The sequence below is a fragment of the Chelonia mydas genome, chromosome 4, assembly GCF_015237465.2.
Source record: "Chelonia mydas isolate rCheMyd1 chromosome 4, rCheMyd1.pri.v2, whole genome shotgun sequence".
NCBI classification, from domain to species: Eukaryota; Metazoa; Chordata; order Testudines; family Cheloniidae; genus Chelonia; species Chelonia mydas.
Window position 1 is genome coordinate 105,457,112 of NC_057852.1, and position 19,658 is coordinate 105,476,769.

Consider the following 19,658-nt stretch of genomic DNA (forward strand, 5'->3'; position numbering starts at 1 on the left):
GGCAGAAGCCTCTACAGATTTTGCAGGACCCACATGGTTTGAAGCCTTGAGACTGAGGCATGCCCTGGTCCCCCAGAGGGGAAGAACATGGGGGGGGAACCCCCCACAGAAACTTGTTTAACTAACTAAAAAAGCTTAAACACTAAGTAAAAACCACTTACAGATACAAATAGGAAAAGTCCACTAGGGGATTGCTTGCCATAGCAAGGAAGAGAAGCAACAGCTCCAACGACCACCATGGGTGGTAAGAAGGAACTGAGGAAGTGGCAGGGACCTATACACACCATGAATGTGTGACTCCAGGGGCTCCACAGCTGACCCAATGGGTACCACTAGGGGAAAAACCTTCCGACAACTCTGCACGCGGTGCGCACACACCTACTTCACACAACACACAGCCAACCTGTGGAACTCATCATCATAGGATGTTGTGAAGGCCAAAAGAATAATTGGGCTCAAAGAAGAATTAGATAAGTTTATGGAGGATAGGTCCATCTATTAGCCAAGATGGTCATGAGGTATGACATAACCTCATACTCCAGGTGTCCCTAAACCTCCGACTGCCAGAAGCTAGGACTGGACAACAGGGAATGGATAATTCAAAATTTCCTTGTTCTATTCATTCCCTCTGAAGCATTTGGCACTGTCCACTCTCAGAAGACAGGATACTAGGCTAGGTAATCCAGTTGTCTGACACTGTGTGGCCATTCTTATGTTCTTAATGATCCTGATTTCTGCACTTGTATTTGTTATTGAACAGTTTGGCCTATGGAATTGGTTGTGGGCAAAGTAATCATTGATTATTTGCTACTTTTGATGTGTGATTGTAGTCCAACCAAGGAGCAGAAATACCAAATTTAAGACAGGAAAATAAGTTACCAATAAGTAAGAATGAATAATTCAATAGTGAATGCTCATTCATATATGAATAGCCAGTGTGACATCAAAGGGAACATTCACACACTAAAGTACTGGACTACCCAAATGGCTATGAAGAAAAGCTTCCCTTTGAATGGAAAAAAAAAAGTCTTCAAAATTTATGGCGAGAGGCACAAACAGAGACGGTAACTAACTTGCTCAGTCACGTGGCAGGTCAGTGGCAGAGGGACCCAGGATTTCTATTCCCCATCTAGTGCCCTAACTACTGGACAGAACTGCCTCAAGGTCCATCTCTCCAGTACTCATGGTATCATGCCTTTAGTAAAGCAGACAAGGTTACACAATGGGGCACCGGCCAAACATTTTAGGCAGAGTAGACACAGGCCCTTCATCCTTCAGTGGGTTGAAATGATAAAGTTTATACTGTACATATTATGGGGTAACGTAAGTTGAACACATACAATATTTGCACCGATATTTTTTACTTGTCAAATTTCAGATTTATTCAGACATTAAATGTGACATTAAAAATCAATATCCATTTACGAAATGAAGCAAAACCATAAGAATAAAAAACAGGAAGACACTGTACAGCAAATCTCCAAGAGACATTTTCCTCAGAAGAATCTCAGAAAAGTAAGTGACTGTAAATGTGAACAAAGATTTAATTCCCAAAACTCAATTTCTTCCAGTGATAAACCAATCACACTAATGGGAGACAGGGTAAACTTGTAATGGGGAATTAAATGTAACATGCTACACAATGGTAAATAAATACTCCAGCTGCATTTTTTTTAAAGCACTAGTGACATGCGATGGATTATGCAAGTACTGTGTGTGAATATATATACAGGGGTGGGGGAAATCTCAGACCTTGTTGCTTGTTTTAATTTAATGGGTAAAAATTTATAGCCTCCAGGAGCTAAGAGCAAGTACAGTGCAGCAGAGTTTGCACTTGGTATGTGGGGAAGGCGGGGGAAGCATCAGCCCAACATGGCAGAATTCAGAGTATTACTCTGAATTAAAGTGCATATAGTTAAATTGTCTAGGTCTTTGTTGCTTACTACTGTATTGAAAGATAGATGTATGTTGGTATCCAAGGACTGGCCACGTTTCAGCTTTACAAAAATATTTACATGTTTACATTGTTGAGATAAGGAACACAGTCAGGCTTTAATTGTGCTTGCCTTCCGTTCAGACATTAATACATTTAAATTCAATCCACCATCCAACCTGTGATTTGGTAATAATATACATATATAAATGTACCTACACCCTCCCACACCAAAGAAACTTATTGAAAATATGTGTATCTGTGCAGAAGATTGGGTCGGAAATATACAAGGGAAAAAAAAAAAAAAGGAATTCACTTCTTCATCCAGTCAGAGGCAATAAACAAGCTTTTAAATCAAAGGGTGGGATGTATATGCCTTGGTTCAGGTCAGTTCACAACTTGCTAGGTTTTCATCTATATATCACTAACAAAACAAAAAAAGTTCTCCTGATTAAATTTATACACTTCTCCCTCCACAGCTCCCGTCATAGCAATTAGAAAGCAAGCATAACACATACGGAAAGAATTAGGTTTAAGTCTGAATAAGAAAGCCTATTAGAAAAGGTTTTACTTCTATGTGTCCAAGAAGCAGAGGTTGATCTAGTAGAGAGTGAAACAGGAACAGGCCAGTCACACCCCAGGGCAGCATGTATTACTTCCATTCATACGACCAGCTTGGAGACATTTTTGAACCCTTCCTTGCCCCCTGAAATGAGAGAGACTAAGTTTCTCTGTTCAAACTCTTGTGCTCTACACTCATATGCACCTTCATAAACCCCTTTAAAGTCCAAACACTGGGACTGACTCTCCCACTGCACTAGAGGGAAGGGCATACACGCAGAACATACTGCTCTGGTGCTGGCAAAACTCAGTTTCACAGTTGTGCAGAAACAGTGGAAGAGCATGCAAAGCCACTTTATATTTGTGAAAGAGCAAGAATGGGCTGATACGATAAGCAAGATGGTAGAAAGAAAAGCTTGTTTATGTGGCAGACGTTAGAGCAACTGGGAATACTTTAAAGGTTCATATTGTTAAAGTAATAGAACGCACAGCTTCAAAATAAATCTTATCTAGGATCTAAAGGACTAGGTGCAGCTTCAGATCAGATCTGTCTTCCTGGGGAGTTTAAAGAGAGGGTCTCAAAAATGTGGATTGGGGGCAAGCACCTTCTAATGAAGCCTCCAATGAGAGTTGAGCCATAAACTCTGAGCATGCTAACTGACGCCAACATTAAACCCTTGCTACAGAGAGAATGATCTGTAGGTACACCAGTAAAACAGCGTGTTCTTAGGCTGTCACCAGTAGAATGTTTTTGTCCATACTATCCAGAAGTAGTAATGGACACTACAGGCTCTCTCAAATTTAGCAGGATATAGCTACCTCTCAGAAACTTCTTCCTCTTGCAGCGTTAACCTCTCATGCACCTAGCTAGCAAGTACATAATTTGCCAAATTTGACTGAGTAGAAAGCACATGGAACCTGAAGTAGTGGCATCTTCTGTCTAGGAACAGTTGGAAAAGGTTAGCAAACCTTGTTTGTCCTATCCCTCCAGCAACCTTCTGCAAGAAGGGAAGCAAACACAAATACACAGGAGGTCCCTGGAGAAGCTGCGACAGCAGCTATGTGGCATCAAGTGATTCTCTGTACTGGCTTCAGCAAGTAGATTGGAATGTGTCTCCTCATTTAACCCTATTCACTGGAAGTCTGGTGGGAAAAGGCACCACCCACAGGAAAACATGTTTTCATGTAACCTGCCTGAGATATATTTGTCTATAAAAATATATTTAGGACTATAAAATGGCATATATTTGGCCTCCTTCTCCCCCACTCTTTGTTACTTGAGTTCTTGGATTGTAAGCTTTTTAGGAATGCCTACCTATGTACAGGGCCTAGCACAATGGGTCCCCAATCCTGATCATGGCCTCTGGGCACCATCATAATATATTCAATTAAAAAAAACCCTTATCTCCTACTTCAGATAATTCTCAGAGCATGATTTTAGATGGATATCCCAGGAGCCACTCTGATCATAGCGACAATATTGGCTGAGAGCGTCAGAGAGTCCTGTGCCATTCAAGGGTGTCTAGGAGGCCTGGCAAGTCTCCAAGAGCACTTTAGTGGTTGTCTTGCCAATTGGACTCATTGACTGTCAGCCAATCCAAATAGTTGAAGTGGAAAGATATAGTTAGCTGAGCACAGGAAAACCTGTAGGTCATTTTAAGTACACCACACCTCTTTATCTACAGGATGTGGACATATGCCATATCCCTCCACAGGAAAGTTGGATTTGCTGAAGCAGTTTGCCAGGGAGCATCCACCTTCAACGCCAGTGACCAAAACTGAGCTTTTTCTCTTGGCAAGCAACTTCTAAAGTCTGCTTGCATTAGCCTGGAGGGCAACCAAGGTTCCGAGAGCCACCCATCTGTCTGATCAGATATTTAAATTATGAGCTTTAACAGGATGGCATTGTTCAACATCTTCTTTAGAAGGATACGGGGTAATGCCTCCAGAGTAGCCAGGTTAGAGACAGGGGTAGTCAATTATATTCTGGAGAGGTTTGAGATGGCAAGTTGCCTAAACTTATCAAAATGATAAACAACCAGTAACTGAAATAACTATGCTTAAAAGCTCCAACACAGAAGAGACGCTGCTTTTCCGGACATATTAACTTCAGCTGGTAATTTCGATATTCTTTGTTTTTTCATAGGGCATAGTAAAGGTTTCTGCTGAAAACACCACCACTGCCTTGCAAATGCATATAAACAAAGAGAAATCCCATATAGTGGGATCTTCGTGCAAAAATAGGAAAGCTATGTATTGCTTCAAGTTTAAACAAATGGTTAAAGGTTTTGTTAACGTCTCCTTACCAGCAATCTGTTTAGGCAGTCAATGAATTCATTGTTTTCTACAGTACAGTGTGTGTGTGTGTGTGTGTGTGTGTGTGTGTGTGTACTGGCAAGGTTTGAACTCTTAATCACAGAAGTCCAGTCACAGCAGCAGCTACTGAGGCCACTAACACAACCCCATAGCAGAACTGAAGAGATCTAGTCATCACAGGATAAATTGCTTGTGTTCACTAGAGCAAAAATATTTCTTTGGAATTCACCTCAAAGAAAGCTGTTGCTCAGCATTAAACATTTTCAGACAAACTGAATAAAAAAGGCACTGTTACTCAGTACATTTTGTTCATCTAAATGTAAAAAATTGTGATGGTTTTGAACAACTAGCCACTGTTTTACTAAGAAAGCTTCTTTGTTACCCAATGGTAATTTAATGCCTTATGATAAAAGCTTGTTTAATGTAAAAGCTGCCTAATCTGAAGCAAGTCTTGATTCTCACTTTAAAGTCTTTAAATTACACTAGTTCATAATAGTATATGTACATTATAAAATTAATAGACCATTTACTTCAACCAGACATGTCTGAACAGCTAACTCCTCAAAACTATACAAAAATAAACAGTATGCAATCCTACAAAGGGACATAAAGACATTGTTAAAAGCTAACAACAAAAATAATTTATACACTTATAAGCATAAGCAATGTAGCCTGTAGCATGTTGAACAAACAGGTCCTCAGGAATATAACTGAAAGAGATCATCAGCTAAAATCAGAACAATTACAAGCACAAGAATGTCTCCAATTTATTATCTTTACCATAGTACAAATTTTCATAAACCAAACATCTTTTGTCTGTCAAAGTCTGTAAACAAGTGCCCGGATTCTCCCCCTCCCCATTGTAAGCATGTGAATCTTTTAAGTCCTTCAATTAAGTTTCACTCCATCGCTTGCATAAGGAATCAAGAGCCTCTTCTCTTGTTAAATTATCTATATATTTTATCATACAGCCTGCAATGCAGTAAAATCACAGTGAAAGCCCTGGGAAAAACATGATCTTTACAGCAGGACTTGAACCGTTCTAATAATAAATGCATCTAATGAAGCATCCCATAATAAAAGTGTGGGGTTTCCATTTCCAGAAATCAAGTCAATTAGAAATCCTAGGTTCTACTTAAAAACCCCAAAAGATCTAAAAGTGTAAAGACCCATCTCCTCAGTCATTTATAAATCCTAGTTTCACTTGCAGAGATACTTTTCCAGTCTGGAAAACAGTAGTGCAATTTAATTAGTTTTACTTCTTTTAAGTTACTTAAGTCCAGTAGGTAAATGTCAACTCTGTGGAAAGATAAGAAGATGATCCGGTAAACAAGAAATTTTGGCAAGCCCATGCAGGCTTACAAGTCCATTAAAGCTTGTCAGTCCAAAGTGGCATTTTTAAAAAGTTATAGATAACTAAAAACAAAGCAGAAATAAATAGGCAGAAATAACTAAACTGTCTGAACTTTTGATTTCTCATTAACAGCTGGCATGATCTTTAACTTTAGGGTCATTTAAATAGTAGACAGTTGACCTATAGGGCATTCCACTATGACGTCCAGTCTGGAAGACCCAAATGGAACTACGTTCCTGAAGTTTAGAAAGTCTAACATTGCCACTGTTATGGGTTACTTCTCTGTGCTTCACTTAGATTTTTTCTTAAAGAGGCTTTTAATTTTTGATGGCTTTTTGTTTTTCTCGCCATTCTGGCATAGGTCCTGCGGGATGCTACTGATCCTAGGGACAGTGGAGACTTCATGAATGGGTTTACTTTCACTGCTGGCTGAGGAAGAGGAAGTGTGGTGAGGCTTGGGGACTGGGATCCCACTAGAAAGCTGGTTCATGCTGCAGGACTTCTCCAGGATGCCATTGTACACTTTGTTCGCAGGACTAAATATCATGCTCTTAGTTTCTGTTAGGCCTGGGCAGTCAGGAGAACCCCTGGAAATATCTGCAGTTAGTGACGAGGAGTCTCCTGTGGAGGATTCCTCTAGCGACAGTTCCTCCCGGGATACCTTTTGTGGAGACAGAGGTTGGTACATCTCAAGACTTGAAGGAGGAGACTGTTTCCTTCCAAAGGATGAGTTTAAGGAGTCACACTCTGAACCAGCATCCTGTACTTCCCTAAGTAAAAGCAAAGAGAGAGGAAAGAAACTGTTAGACAGAAATTGCCTTAATGCAATTAAGAGGAGAAAGAAACCAGTTTAAAATCTAAGCCATTAGACTACAACCACCCACTACACTCATTTCACTAGAAGTGGCAGGTAAATGTTCATCTCTCAGATCCACGAATGGAAGTTTTATGTATGTAACCTTGTAATCTAATACAGATGTGATAGTAATTTTAGGTATGTGTCACACTGTTACCAACTGGGAAAAAAACAGATGAAGACTACCAGAGACCATAATAAAATATTACTTGATTGCCAATAGGTAAAAAAAGCTGAATGATTTTAATCTCACCCAAAATAAACATCAAACTCTGTTCAGTCAGTTGCACCTCACTGTAGAAGAGCAATAACACTTGTCCAAATAAAGCATTAGAATATTCTATTAAAAAAAAAAAAGAGAGATGGTTCTGGAAGAACCATACTGAGGAGTTCCCTAAGACCTACAGAACAAGCAGCCGGAAGCAACTAAATTAGAAGGGTGTTTGCATACTGGCATAAGCTTGAAAAAAACATTTATACAATATGAAATTTACTTGGCCGGTGTTTTTGTTGATAACGAAGCCAGTGCTTTTGATAACCCTAACCCTTCTGATCGATACTATAAGTGAAAGAATAACTGTATATTTACAAGATGTCAAGATGCTGTGCTAGGAGTGATTGTGAAGTCACAAATTTTGAATGATTTCATGACAGAAACAAACAGGTGGAGAAGATTGGCTGTGAAGGAACAATCTGTGGAAGAAAAAGGCCCGAGTAGAGACTGTCGAATCGTGGAAGTCAACGAATGGCTATGCAAGTGGTTATGGAGAGAAGGCTTTGGATTCTTTGGCCATGGGATGGCATTCCAAGAAGAAGAAGGAGTCTAGGCAGAGATGGGCTCCACCTATGGAAGAGAGGGAAGAGCATCTTCGCAAGCAGCCTGGCGAACCTAGTGAGGAGGGCTTTAAACTAGGTTCACCGGGGGAAGGAGACCAAAGCCCTGAGGTAAGTGGGATACCATGAGGAAGCACGAGTTGGAGAGCATGAGAGGGGAGGGCTCCTGCCTCATACTAAGAAAGCAGGACAAACAGCAAGTTATCTCAAGTGCCTATACACAAATGCAAGAAGCCTGGGAAACAAGCAGGGAGAACTGGAAGTCCTGGCACAGTCAAGGAATTATGATGTGATTGGAACAACAGAGACTTGGTGGGATAACTCACATGACTGGAGTACTGTCATGGATGGATATCAACTGTTCAGAAAGGACAGACAGGGCAGAAAAGATGGGGGAGTTACATTGTATGTAAGGGAGCAGTATGACTGCTCAGAGCTCAGGTATGAAACTGCAGAAAAACCTGAGAGTCTCTGGATTAAGTTTAGAAGTGTGAGCAACAAGGGTGATGTCGTGGTGGGAGTCTGCTATAGACCACCGGACCAGGGGGACGAGGCTTTCTTCTGGCAACTAACGGAAGTTACTAGATCGCAGGCCCTGGTTCTCATGGGAGACTTCAATCACCTTGATATCTGCTGAGAGAGCAATGGAGCGGTGCACTGACAATCCAAGAAGTTTTTGGAGAAGTGTAGGGGACAATTTCCTGGTGAAAATGCTGGAGGAACCAACTAGGGGCAGAGCTCTTCTTGACCTGCTGCTCACAAACTGGGAAGAATCAGTAGGGGAAGCAAAAGTGGATGGGAACCTGGGAGGCAGTGACCATGAGATGGTTGAGTTCAGGATCCTGACACAAGGAAGAAAGGAGAGCAGCAGAATATGGACCTTGGACTTCAGAAAAGCAGACTTTGACTCCCTCAGGGAACTGATGGGTAGGATCCCCTGGGAGAATAACATGAGGGGAAAGGAGTCCAGGAGAGCTGCCTGTATTTTAAAGGATCCTTATTGAGGTTACAGAAACAAACCATCCCAATGTGTAGAAAGAATAGTAAATATGGCAGGCGACCAGCTTGGCTTAACAGTGAAATCCTTGCTGATCTTAAACACAAAAAAGAAGCTTACAAGAAGCGGAAGATTGGACAAATGACCAGGGAGCAGTATAAAAATATTGCTCAGGCATGCCGGAGTGAAATCAGGAAGACCAAATCACACCTGGAGTTGCAGCTACCAAGATATGCTAAGAGTAACAAGAAGGCTTTCTTCAGGTATGTTAGCAACAAGAAGGAAGTCAAGGAAAGTGTGGGCCCCTTACTGAATGAGGGAGGCAACCTACTGACAGAGGATGTGGAAAAAGCTAATGTACTCAATGCTTTTTTTGCCTCTGTCTTCACGAACAAGGTCAGCTCCCAGACTACTGCACTGGGCAGCACAGCATGGGGAGGAGGTGACCAGCCCTCTGTGGAGAAAGAAGTGGTTCAGGACTATTTAGAAAAGCTGGACAAGCACAAGTCCATGGGGCCGGATGTGCTGCATCCGAGGGTGCTAAAGGAGTTGGCGGATGTGATTGCAGAGCCATTATCTTTGAAAACTCATAGCGATCGGGAGAGGTCCCAGACAACTGGAAAAAGGCTAATGTAGTGCCCATCTTTTAAAAATGGAAGGAGAAGGATCCGGGGAACTACAGACTAGTCAGCCTCACCTCAGTCCCTGGAAAAATCATAGAGCAGGTCCTCAAGAAATCAATTCTGAAGCATTTAAGAGGAAAGGAAAGTGATCAGGAACAGTCAGCATGGATTCACCAAGGGCAAGTCATGCCTGACTAATCTAATTGCCTTCTATGGCGAGATAACTGGCTCTGTGGATGAGGGGGCAGCAGTGGACGTGTATTCCTTGACTTTAGCAAAGCTTTTGATACGGTCTCCCACAGTATTCTTACCAACAAGTTAAAGTAGTATGGGGCTGGATGAATGGACTCTAAGGTGGATAGAAAGCTGACTAGATCATCGGGCTCAACGGGTAGTGATCAGTGGCTCCATGTCTAGTTGGCAGCCAGTATCAAGCGGAGTGGCCAAGGGTCAGTCCTGGGGCCAGTTTTGTTCAATATCTTCATTAATGATCTGGAGGATGGTGTGGACTGCACCCTCAGCAAGTTTGCAGATGACACTAAACTGGGAGGAGTGGAAGATATGCTGGAGGGTAGGGATAGGATACAGAGGGACCTAGACAAATTAGAGGATTGGGCCAAAAGAAATCTGATGAAGTTCAGGAAGGACAAGTGCAGAGTCCTGCACTTAGGATGGAAGAATCCCATGCACTGCTACAGATTAGGGATCGAATGGCTAGGCAGCAGTCCTTCAGAAAAGGACCTAGGGGTTACAGTAGATGAGAAGCTGGATATGAGTCACCAGTGTGCCATTGTTGCCAAAAAGGCTAATGGCATTTTGGGCTGTATAAGAAGGGGCACTGCCAGCAAATCGAGGGACGAGATCATTCCCCTCTATTCTACATTGGTGAGGCCTCAACCTCAGTCTCTTTCCAGTTTTGGGCCCCGCACTACAAGAAAGATTGGAAAAATTGGAAAGCGTCCAGCGGAGGGCAACGAAAAAGATTAGGGGAGTGCAACACATGACTTATGAGGAGAGGCTGAAGGAACTGGGATTGTTTAGTCCTCAGAAGAGAAGAATGAGGGGGAATTTGATAGCTGCTTTCAACTACCTGAAAGGGGGTTCCAAAGAGGATGGATCTAGACTGTTCTCAGTGGTAGCAGATGACAGAACAAGGAGTAATGGTCTCAAGTTACAATGGGGGAGGTTTAGGTTGGATATTAGGAAAAACTTTTTCACTAAGAGGGTGGTGAAGCAGTGGAATGCATTACCTAGGGAGGCGGTGGAATCTCCTTCCTCAGAGGTTTTTAAGGACAGGCTTGACAACGCCCTGTCTGGGATGATTTAGTTGGGGATTGGTCCTGCTTTGAGCAGGGGGTTGGACTAGCTGACCTCCTGAGGACCCTTCCAACCCTGATATTCTATGATTCTATGAAAACCTCTGTTAACCAGTAACAGAGTAAATAAAGTTACAAAAGTCACAAAAGAAGCAGATTCAAGCCTAACATGTTTGAATGTTTTCCCCAGGGTAGACATCCTCACCTTTCAATATACAATCTAACTAGTCCATGGGTTACGGAACAAAAGGAACTTAACTTTCTCCTTGGAGAAAGTGTAGCAACAGTAGTGAGCACTAAAGTCTGCTTTTGGTCCAGGTTAAAGCTATAAGCATAATTATAACAAAGAAAGTGGATTAGTTGTATATACCCAGGATAGTGGCAGAATTGAATTAAACCTTGTGCACTGGCTAATTAGACTCAGACTTTAAGGCCAGAAGAAACCATCCTGATCATTTTGTCTGACCTTCTGCACATTGCAGGCCAGAGAACCACACCCACCCGTAAGAGACCCCTAACCGCTGGCGGAGTTACTGAACCATGATTTAAAGACTTAGTCTGCAGAAGAGAAGGATGAGGGGGGATTTGATAACAGCCTTCAACTACCTGAAGGGGGATTCCAAAAAGGATGGAGCTAGGCTGTTCTCAGTGGTGGCAGATGACAGAACAAGCAGTAATGGTCTCAAGTTGCAATGGGGGAGGTCTAGGTTGGATATCAGGAAAAACTGTTTCACTAGGAGGGTGGTGAAGCACTGGAATGGGTTACCTCAGGAGGTGGTGGAATCTCCATCCTTAGAGGTTTTTAAAGCCCGGCTTGACAAAGCCCTGGCTGGGATGATTTAGTTGGGGTTGGATTAGATGACCTCCTCAGGTCTCTTCCAACCCTAATATTCTATGATTCTGCCTTCAAGTTACAGAGACTCCACCATTTACACTAGTTTAAACCTGCAAGTGACACACGCCCCATACTACAGAGGATGGTGAAAACCACCAGGGTCTCTGCCAATCTGACCTGGGGGAAAAATTCCTTCCCTACCCCAAATATGGCCATCAGTTAGACCTTGAGCTATGGGCAAGACCAGCAGCCAGGCACCTGAGAGAGAATTCTCTGCAGTAACTCAGAGTCCTCCTCATCTAGCATCCCATCACTGGCCACTGGGGATATTTGCTACTAGCAGTCGCAGATCGGCTACACACCATTGTGGGCAGTCTCATCATACCATCCCCCTCATAAACTTACCAAGCTGTCTTGAAACTAGTTAGGTTTTTTACCCCCACTGCTCTCCTTAGAAGGCTGTACCAGAACTTCACTCAGTAGCACGAACAGCCCAATTGTTGTTCCATGTGGGCCCAATAATTTAATTTATATTATTCACGTGGCTACTTCATCGTTTGACATAGTTCAACCTCTAATACTTCATAATTATTTAGAGCAACCTAACCAGAGTTCTAATAATGTTTTGCTATTTGTCATACCATTGTTTCTCAGCAGTGAAGTAAATTGCCTCTTCCTCCTCCTCAGTTCGATAAAGAGCAGGACAGCTTGACACTGACAGGATGTCAGGGTCAGGGGAATGCAAGGTATGCGGCGTATGTTGAGTATGCGAAGATTGTGGAGATGATGACACAACATTGCGCCTTGACCGACACAAACTACTACTTCTTGCCAATGAGCTGGGAGGCTTTATAGTGGACCCTGGGGGAAGAAAAAACAAACCGTGTTAATTTAAAATTAACATAATCTACTCTGAAAACCCTATAAGCAGATTCTCTCCCTGAGGGCAGGTACACCAGGTTAATGATTCTGGGAGCCAGTCTGCACCAAGCCCAGTGATTCTCAGAGTTGTGATGAGGCTGCTCTCAGCTGACTCTTAGGACATGTCTACACTAAGAAAATTAAGTTAACATACAGCCACCGCAGTAATGAAAGCGGTGTTTCACATCCACACTGCCCTTCTTCCGTCAGTGGTGCCCATCCTTTCCAGGAGTGCTGCCACTGACTTACTTGTGTGGGGCACTGTGAGCTCTGGGGCCGCAGATCCCCGGCTGTGAGGCTGACAACCAACAGAGGATGTAAGTAATGCAGTGTCTACACCAGGGGCGGGCAAACTTTTTGGCCGGAGGGCCGCATCGGGTTTCTGAAATTGTATGGAGGGCCGGTTAGGGGAGGCTGAGCCTCTCTAAACAGCCAGGCATGGCCTGGCCCCCGCCCCCTGTCTGATCTCGCCCTGCTTCTCGCCCCCTGACAGCCCTGCCCCGGGATTCCTGCCCCATCCAAGCCACCCTGTTCCCTGATGGCCCCCGGGGACCCCTGCCCCATCCACCAACCCTGCTCTCTGTTCCCTGACCACCCGCCCCATCCAACCCTCCCTCTCCTTCCTGACTGCTCCCCCCCAGGGACCCCTGCCCCATCCAACCACCCCTTCTCCCTAACCGCCCCCAGACACACCGTCCGTCCTTCCTGACTGCCGCCCCCCCACCCCCGGGACCTCTGCCCCATCCACCCAGCCGCTCCCTGTCCACTGGCCCCGAAACCCCCGTCCCGACTGCCCCCCGCCGCCCCATCCAAACCCTCCTCTCCTACCTGACTGCCCCCCCGGGACCCCGGCTCCCATTCAACTTCCCTGTTCCCCGCCCTCTGACTGCCCCGATCCCTATCCACATCCCCGGCCCCTGACCACCCCCAAACTCCCCTGCCCTCTATCCAATCTCCCCCCCACCCCCTGCTTCCTGCCCCCTTACTGGGCTACCTGGAGCACCGGTGGCTGGCAGTGTGGCTGCACCAGGACAGGAAGTCGCGCCGTGCAGCATAGAGCGCTGGGTCAGGCCGGGCTCTGCAGCTGCGCTGCTCCAGGAGCTCACAGCCCCCCCGCCCAGAGCATTGTGCTGGCGGTGCAATAAACTGAGGCTAAAGCGGAGGGGGAATAGCAGGGGAGGGTCCAGGGGCGAGCCTCCTGGGCCAGGAGCTCAGGGGCCGGGCAGGACGGTCCTGCGGGCTGGATGTGGCCTGCGGACCGTAGTTTGCCCACCTGTGGTCTACACGAACACTGCATCACCCTAACTACATCAACTTAAGCACTACGTTGCTCGTGGAGGTAGCTAAGTCGACGTAGTGGGCGACTTACATAGGTGGAAGCTACGTTTTAGTACAGACGCTCTGTAGTGTAGACCAGGCATGGTTCTTAATGGATGATAGGTGTAACAAAGCTCTGCTTTGTCATACCCTCTGGACCAGGAGATGACAGCTAGCGCAAGACCCATGCCAACAGAGCATTCCTTTGATCATTTGCATCCAGATTCTGACCTCTGTGCCTCCTGGGCAGTCCAAAGAGGCCAAATCTCATTTGAGAATCTGGCCCTATATGTTTATAGATTAGAAATGATGGTGCTGAATTAGTATGAAGTACATAATTATTCTCATCCATTCTACTTTCGTGGTCATTCAAATCTTGCAAAAGTTAGAAGCTTTCTGAACGAGCCTCAGGTTTTTAAAGATGACTGTACCTAACCAAAAAGAAGGATGGAAGTAAACACCACTAATTACAATCATGAATGCTATAGTCATTAAATGTGATTTATTTTTCTAGAATTGCATTAGTGCACTCTCTCCACAGGAGTGCCAGACAAAACGAAAGCAAGCAAAACACAGTGTTTGTCCAACTTCATTTGTAATGGGACCTTTTTTCCTATTTGGTAACCATTAATTTTTCAAGATCTGCTACACCAGTCCAGACACTTTGAGTACAATTCCTCCCGGCCAACAGATGGTGAGAGCGAAAGAAAAGAAAAGCCTCACAGGAAGCTGCAGACATTGCAGTTTCTGGAAATCTTCCAATCTGGTTTCAGTTTGGAAAGCATGCAGATTAGCAATGCTCTCATGTGGAAGTGGGCCCATGGAACTACTTCAAGACACACTGTTGTGGACAAGTTTCCACCAAGTTCTCCATACCAAGACTACTGTAGTTTGCATTGTCTGTCTTGGACAAGAAAGGCCATGCCCAGCCAGGTGTCGAGTTTGCTTATTCAACTAAAAAGGTCAGAAAATCCAAGAATTTTGCAGACAAGTCTGGACTGGACTGACACCATCTGCACTTTTCTTCCTGGGATTCTGTGTTAACCTTGGATAAACTATATTCTCCCTTCCTGCGCATTAACTAGGCAGAGGTCTAAATATAAATATATAAGCAAACAAGTCAGGCAAGGACAAGGCACATGTTGCATTGACCTCTACTTGCTGGAATCTCACATTCAGTTTAGTTACCATCCTACTGTCAGTGGTGAAGGTCACTGGGGAAATCACAACTTATGATGTAACTAGCAGCACCTGACCTAAACATATCAGATATCTCTGCTCCTTGGTGGGAGATGATGAGATCATGCAAGCCAGACCAGGGAAGCAAGTTTGGGTCCAGAGGCAAAAGTGCCCTTGTTCACAACTGATCTGTCTGCAGCACCATGAACAATGTGAGAATCAGACAGAGCCTACTTTTCATTTCTATCCTCCAACTGCTGTGCATCTAACTCCCTTAGTAGCCTTTTAAAAATACAGTGCTGGTATTTTCAAAGGAAATTAGAATCAACAAGATATTGCAGAGGTAATTGCCACAATTATAACCATTCTTCAATTCTTCAGTTTGATTTTTTGTGTGTGCGCTGAAACAGTCAAGTGTAAACTCATCTCAATTCATCCTCACTGTCTAGTTAATCCCAGTTACAATAAGATGGTCTCTCTTACTGATGTAATGACTTAAGTCAGACATTAGGGGGGTACAATCAATGTATACAATCAGTGTATACAATCAATTGGCTCCCAGCACAAACACTCTGTTTGAAAGTTTCCTCAGACAACACCGCTTTTTTGTTCCAGTCATTAAAGGATGCTTGGAAAGCTATTTAGCACATATCCTCCCACAGAAAGTATCATCTCTTTTCCTACCTGATCGTCTGATTTGACAGAAACTCCTGCCCTTCCATAATGGTAGAGCAATGGGCCAAGAGCAAAGTTACAGGGTAAATTTAGGATTATGGATCTTACAGGAAAAAAACTGTTATCTATTTATGGTGACCAGACTGAGGTTATTCTTTTTTTCAGAATGAAGAGTAGGAGGAAACAGTTTTTATTGCTTCATGTTACCTTTATTTCAACTCCCAGCCCATTTACTGTACTTTCTATCTAATTAATAGATGACTCATGCAGGGGGCTTGTTTTCTTTGAAGATGTCCATCATTATTATCTTATGTTTTGTTCTGCTCCTTTCTCTACTTCCTCCACTCCTCCTTCTGAGGTTTCTTTTCTCCTGAATTTCTGTGCTTTAGGTTGCCCTCCTGCTCAATTTTCCCTTTACTGGTAACTCTTCTCTCCACTCAAAGTCTCTCCCCGACTCCTGCTTCCCTTCCTCAATATCTCCCTTTGGAGTATATACACTACATACCATGAAACTGTGCAACTATTGGAGGGGTGTCTTCATCTAAATCATCAACTCCCCCTGCAATTGGGTAAGGTGGAATGGAGACTCGGGGCATCACCACCCAACTGTGATCAGAGTAGAGAGAGGACGTCAGGCTTGGTAATCCTGAGTTGTGTGCTATCTGAAAGCCACAGATCTTCTCAATCTGCTGCCATCGATAGAGACGCTCTCGCAAACATGTCGTCAATTCAGAGAGTGCTTTCCTGGAAAAATAAAAATAATATTGAAGTTTAGTTACTATGTCATTGGACTAAAACTTCATTGCTGGACATAGTATGGAACAGTAACAGTATAATCACTGCAGCATTTCAGAAAGCCATCACCTATTCTTAGGCATGTGCAAAAACTCACATTACAACATCTTCTGACAGTAGATTTTTACTTAAAGTACAATAAAATTAAAATGCTGAATTCCTTCATATCATTTTCTTAGTGAACTTCACTGTTTCTGGAATAAAAGAAAGCAAGAGACAATATACATCTAATTAATGCTCTTACTTTGCTTCAAGGATTTTGTGGTCCACCTCATCTAGGGAGGAGCTGTGTGCAACATGTAATGTCCCAAATACAGTGCTTCTCTTCTTTTTAATTTTTTCTGCCTAAAATGCAGGATAAACATGAAGCCAAAGGCTGTATAAATAATGCAGATGACAAAAAATAATTTGAGAGGACATAGAGGCAGTAAGTATCTGAATGAAACAGGACTTTTATATTCTGACTGCAGAAAATATAAGTAATCAACATTCCATCCTATCAGAATACTCTATATCCAACAAAATGGACAGGTCTGTGGGTCTTTAGCACATTAACGTACTGAAGCAACTCAAAGGTGAATAATTACCTCATCTTTAGCAATTGCTAGTTGCATTTCTGCATTTTGTCTTTTAATATTGTAGTATTGAACTTCAACCTCATGTGTTAACTGGAGCCATTTCTGCAATGCATCAGGAACAGACCAGTTACTTCTCAGTTCAAACTCCTTCTCAGCCTTCTTTAAAGCCATGCGAACCTAGCAGTCAAAAGAGATGCAAACGTCACTGAGATAATTTTCCTAAGACTGAAGGTAAAAACGAGTCCACCACAAATACTGCTTTAATTACCTCAAACTAATTTTTCATGCAACCACATTCTGGGACCATGTAGCTCTGGCATGTGGTTCTTTGGTCTCAACAGTAAGTTGAGAGAGGTTTCTGAAAAGTCATGCTGTGGATTTACATATACTGTATCAGCCTTAAACTTTCTGTTCCTATTTTACCTTGGTGACCAAGCTGAAACTAACACTTACTGATATGCCACAACTAATTTCTAATATTATACATCAGATTTACGCTAAAGAAAATATAAGCAACAGTCTGGTAAAGACACCTGCTGTTTCTGTTCTGGTAGCAAGAAGGAAACCAAGGTGGGATTATTTCTCTCCTTCAGGGGCATAAAATATGAAGAATTGTTCTTTTAAGTATGTTTCAGCAGCATTTCATTATATAGTGTATCTACAGGGGTCCATACGCTTCACAAGTCTTAACAGTGGTCTATGTATATGCTTTTTCTATGGCTGTAAACAAATGAAATATTCAGACTTATAGGATGCTTCCAGGACAATAAACCTAGCACCACAGTAATGCCATTTGGGGGGGGGGGGGGGGGGGGGACATCTCTCCAGTAAACTAAACCCCAATAAAACCAGGAAATTAAGTTAAGAAAACTGAAATGTTCCATAGTTCATAAATACCTGTACTAGTTCCTCCTCTGCATACTTGAGTCTGCTCAGTTCACATTCGGCTCCCTCCCTCAACTCCCTTAGTCGATAAGCTTCTCGTTTTGCATCATTAATTTCATCCATCATTTTGCGCTCCAGGTTTTGTTTTTCTACAGCAACATTTCTATTTTCTTCCTGTGCCTTCTCAAGCCTTCAGAACATAATTAAGCAAAAAAGTGAGAAGCTACTCAAAGAACAGTGGTTAAAGATGCAGTGTTCTGGTAAAGAATGAAGACTATACAGATTGTATGCAACACTTCAGAATGAATTTGCAGCATTGACATCCAAATTCAATCATAAATCAGCCTTAGTCAAACACCCCAGATCTAATTTACCATTTTTAATGATAATCTCCTTCATATATACTTTAAGGGTACGAAAGTAGACAAAAATACCAGGCTTATAATAAGAGTTACTGCCTTAACTATGGAGAAGGCACTCTTTCTCCCATACTACTAGAAAAACAATAAGCAATTTACAGTGAAGCCTTGTCTGGATCTCATGTGCTCAAAAAGCTGTAAGGAAGATGCTACAACAAGTTTTCTTCCACAACAAAACAGAGTGAGAAACAGTTTATCCCAAATTCAGCCATAATCTCCAGTAATAAGGCTTGTTTCCTACATCAATAGGTAAGGTAACAGACTAACTCACCACTGTCCCTTTTATCTTCATCTGACCCACTTCTGTCTACATTTCTCTTTCTTTTCCATTGCTCAGCTCTCACAATACAGTTTAAAATGTCAAGGAGATATTTCAACATGTCACGCACCGACATGTTCATTAAGACTGCAGTTAAATGTGTGCAATGAATTGAGGAAGGTGCACAAAACTCAATGTCTGTTCTAGTCAAATTGTTATCTTTCACTTTCTTGCTTTAATCACTAAACATCATTCCCTCAAAATATAAAGCTTACACAAATCACTTAACATTTAAACCTTTTCAGTTCACATACCTCTCCTGCACATCAAGAAGGCTTTGCTCTGCTGTCTGGAGGCTTTCTAGATCTTTCATCATTTTTGTGATGTGCTCTCTTGAGGTCTTGTTCTGAGTATGTGCAAACCAGCAGCCTCCAATACCAATCACTATAGAAATTGCTAGTACAAAATCCTTCATCCAGTTGTGAGATGGGCCTGTACAAATAGTTATAACAATCAGGTACTCTGCAGATTTAAAAGGTGCACTATTGAAATCACTTCTTTTCGGCACATAAAAATGGTGCAACTTGGAGCTCAGAGAGAGATTCCAGATCATTTAACCAGCAAGATCTCTCCCACATCCCCATTGAAATTATTTTGGGGGCATTCTAACACAAAACCAACAGCTCTATTGCTAATACTATATTCTATCTACAAGAGATTAACTTAAATGCATACTGTATACTGAAAAGATAACTAATCTTCTACATGACAATTACACATTGACTTTTCATTAAGCATTTCTATTTCATGGGCTACAGTATAACTTAATCCATTATCAAATTATGTGGCTAGTGAGTGTTGGGTCTGATCCTTCAGTCCCTCCTCTACATGCAAAAAAACCTGTCCTTGATTTCCACGGGAGTCCCTCAAGGGAATAGGTGAATGATGGGGCTCAGACTAACAAAAGTGAATTTTACAAAGACAATAAGAACCTAAAGTTTGGTT

The 19,658-nt window shown here is 42.8% G+C and overlaps 1 protein-coding gene across 3 annotated transcripts in view; it reads right to left on the reverse strand.

Moving 5' to 3' along the window:
* Nucleotides 1-2,181: 2,181 nt before the first annotated feature.
* The window catches only part of STIM2 (stromal interaction molecule 2), a 144,335-nt gene continuing 126,858 nt past the window's right edge, over nucleotides 2,182-19,658 (reverse strand). For 2 of the 3 annotated variants that reach the window (XM_037897965.2, XM_037897966.2), the window contains 7 exons: nucleotides 18,968-19,145; nucleotides 17,988-18,165; nucleotides 17,100-17,267; nucleotides 16,757-16,857; nucleotides 16,223-16,461; nucleotides 12,267-12,486; nucleotides 2,182-6,934 (listed from right to left, as the gene is read on the reverse strand). In XM_037897965.2, coding sequence (XP_037753893.1) covers nucleotides 6,454-6,934; nucleotides 12,267-12,486; nucleotides 16,223-16,461; nucleotides 16,757-16,857; nucleotides 17,100-17,267; nucleotides 17,988-18,165; nucleotides 18,968-19,145 — 1,565 coding nt within the window. In that variant the 3' untranslated portion in view covers nucleotides 2,182-6,453. Of the gene's footprint in view, nucleotides 6,935-12,266; nucleotides 12,487-16,222; nucleotides 16,462-16,756; nucleotides 16,858-17,099; nucleotides 17,268-17,987; nucleotides 18,166-18,967; nucleotides 19,146-19,658 lie in introns of those variants that run through there. The other variant, XM_043544560.1, reaches the window with a different exon arrangement.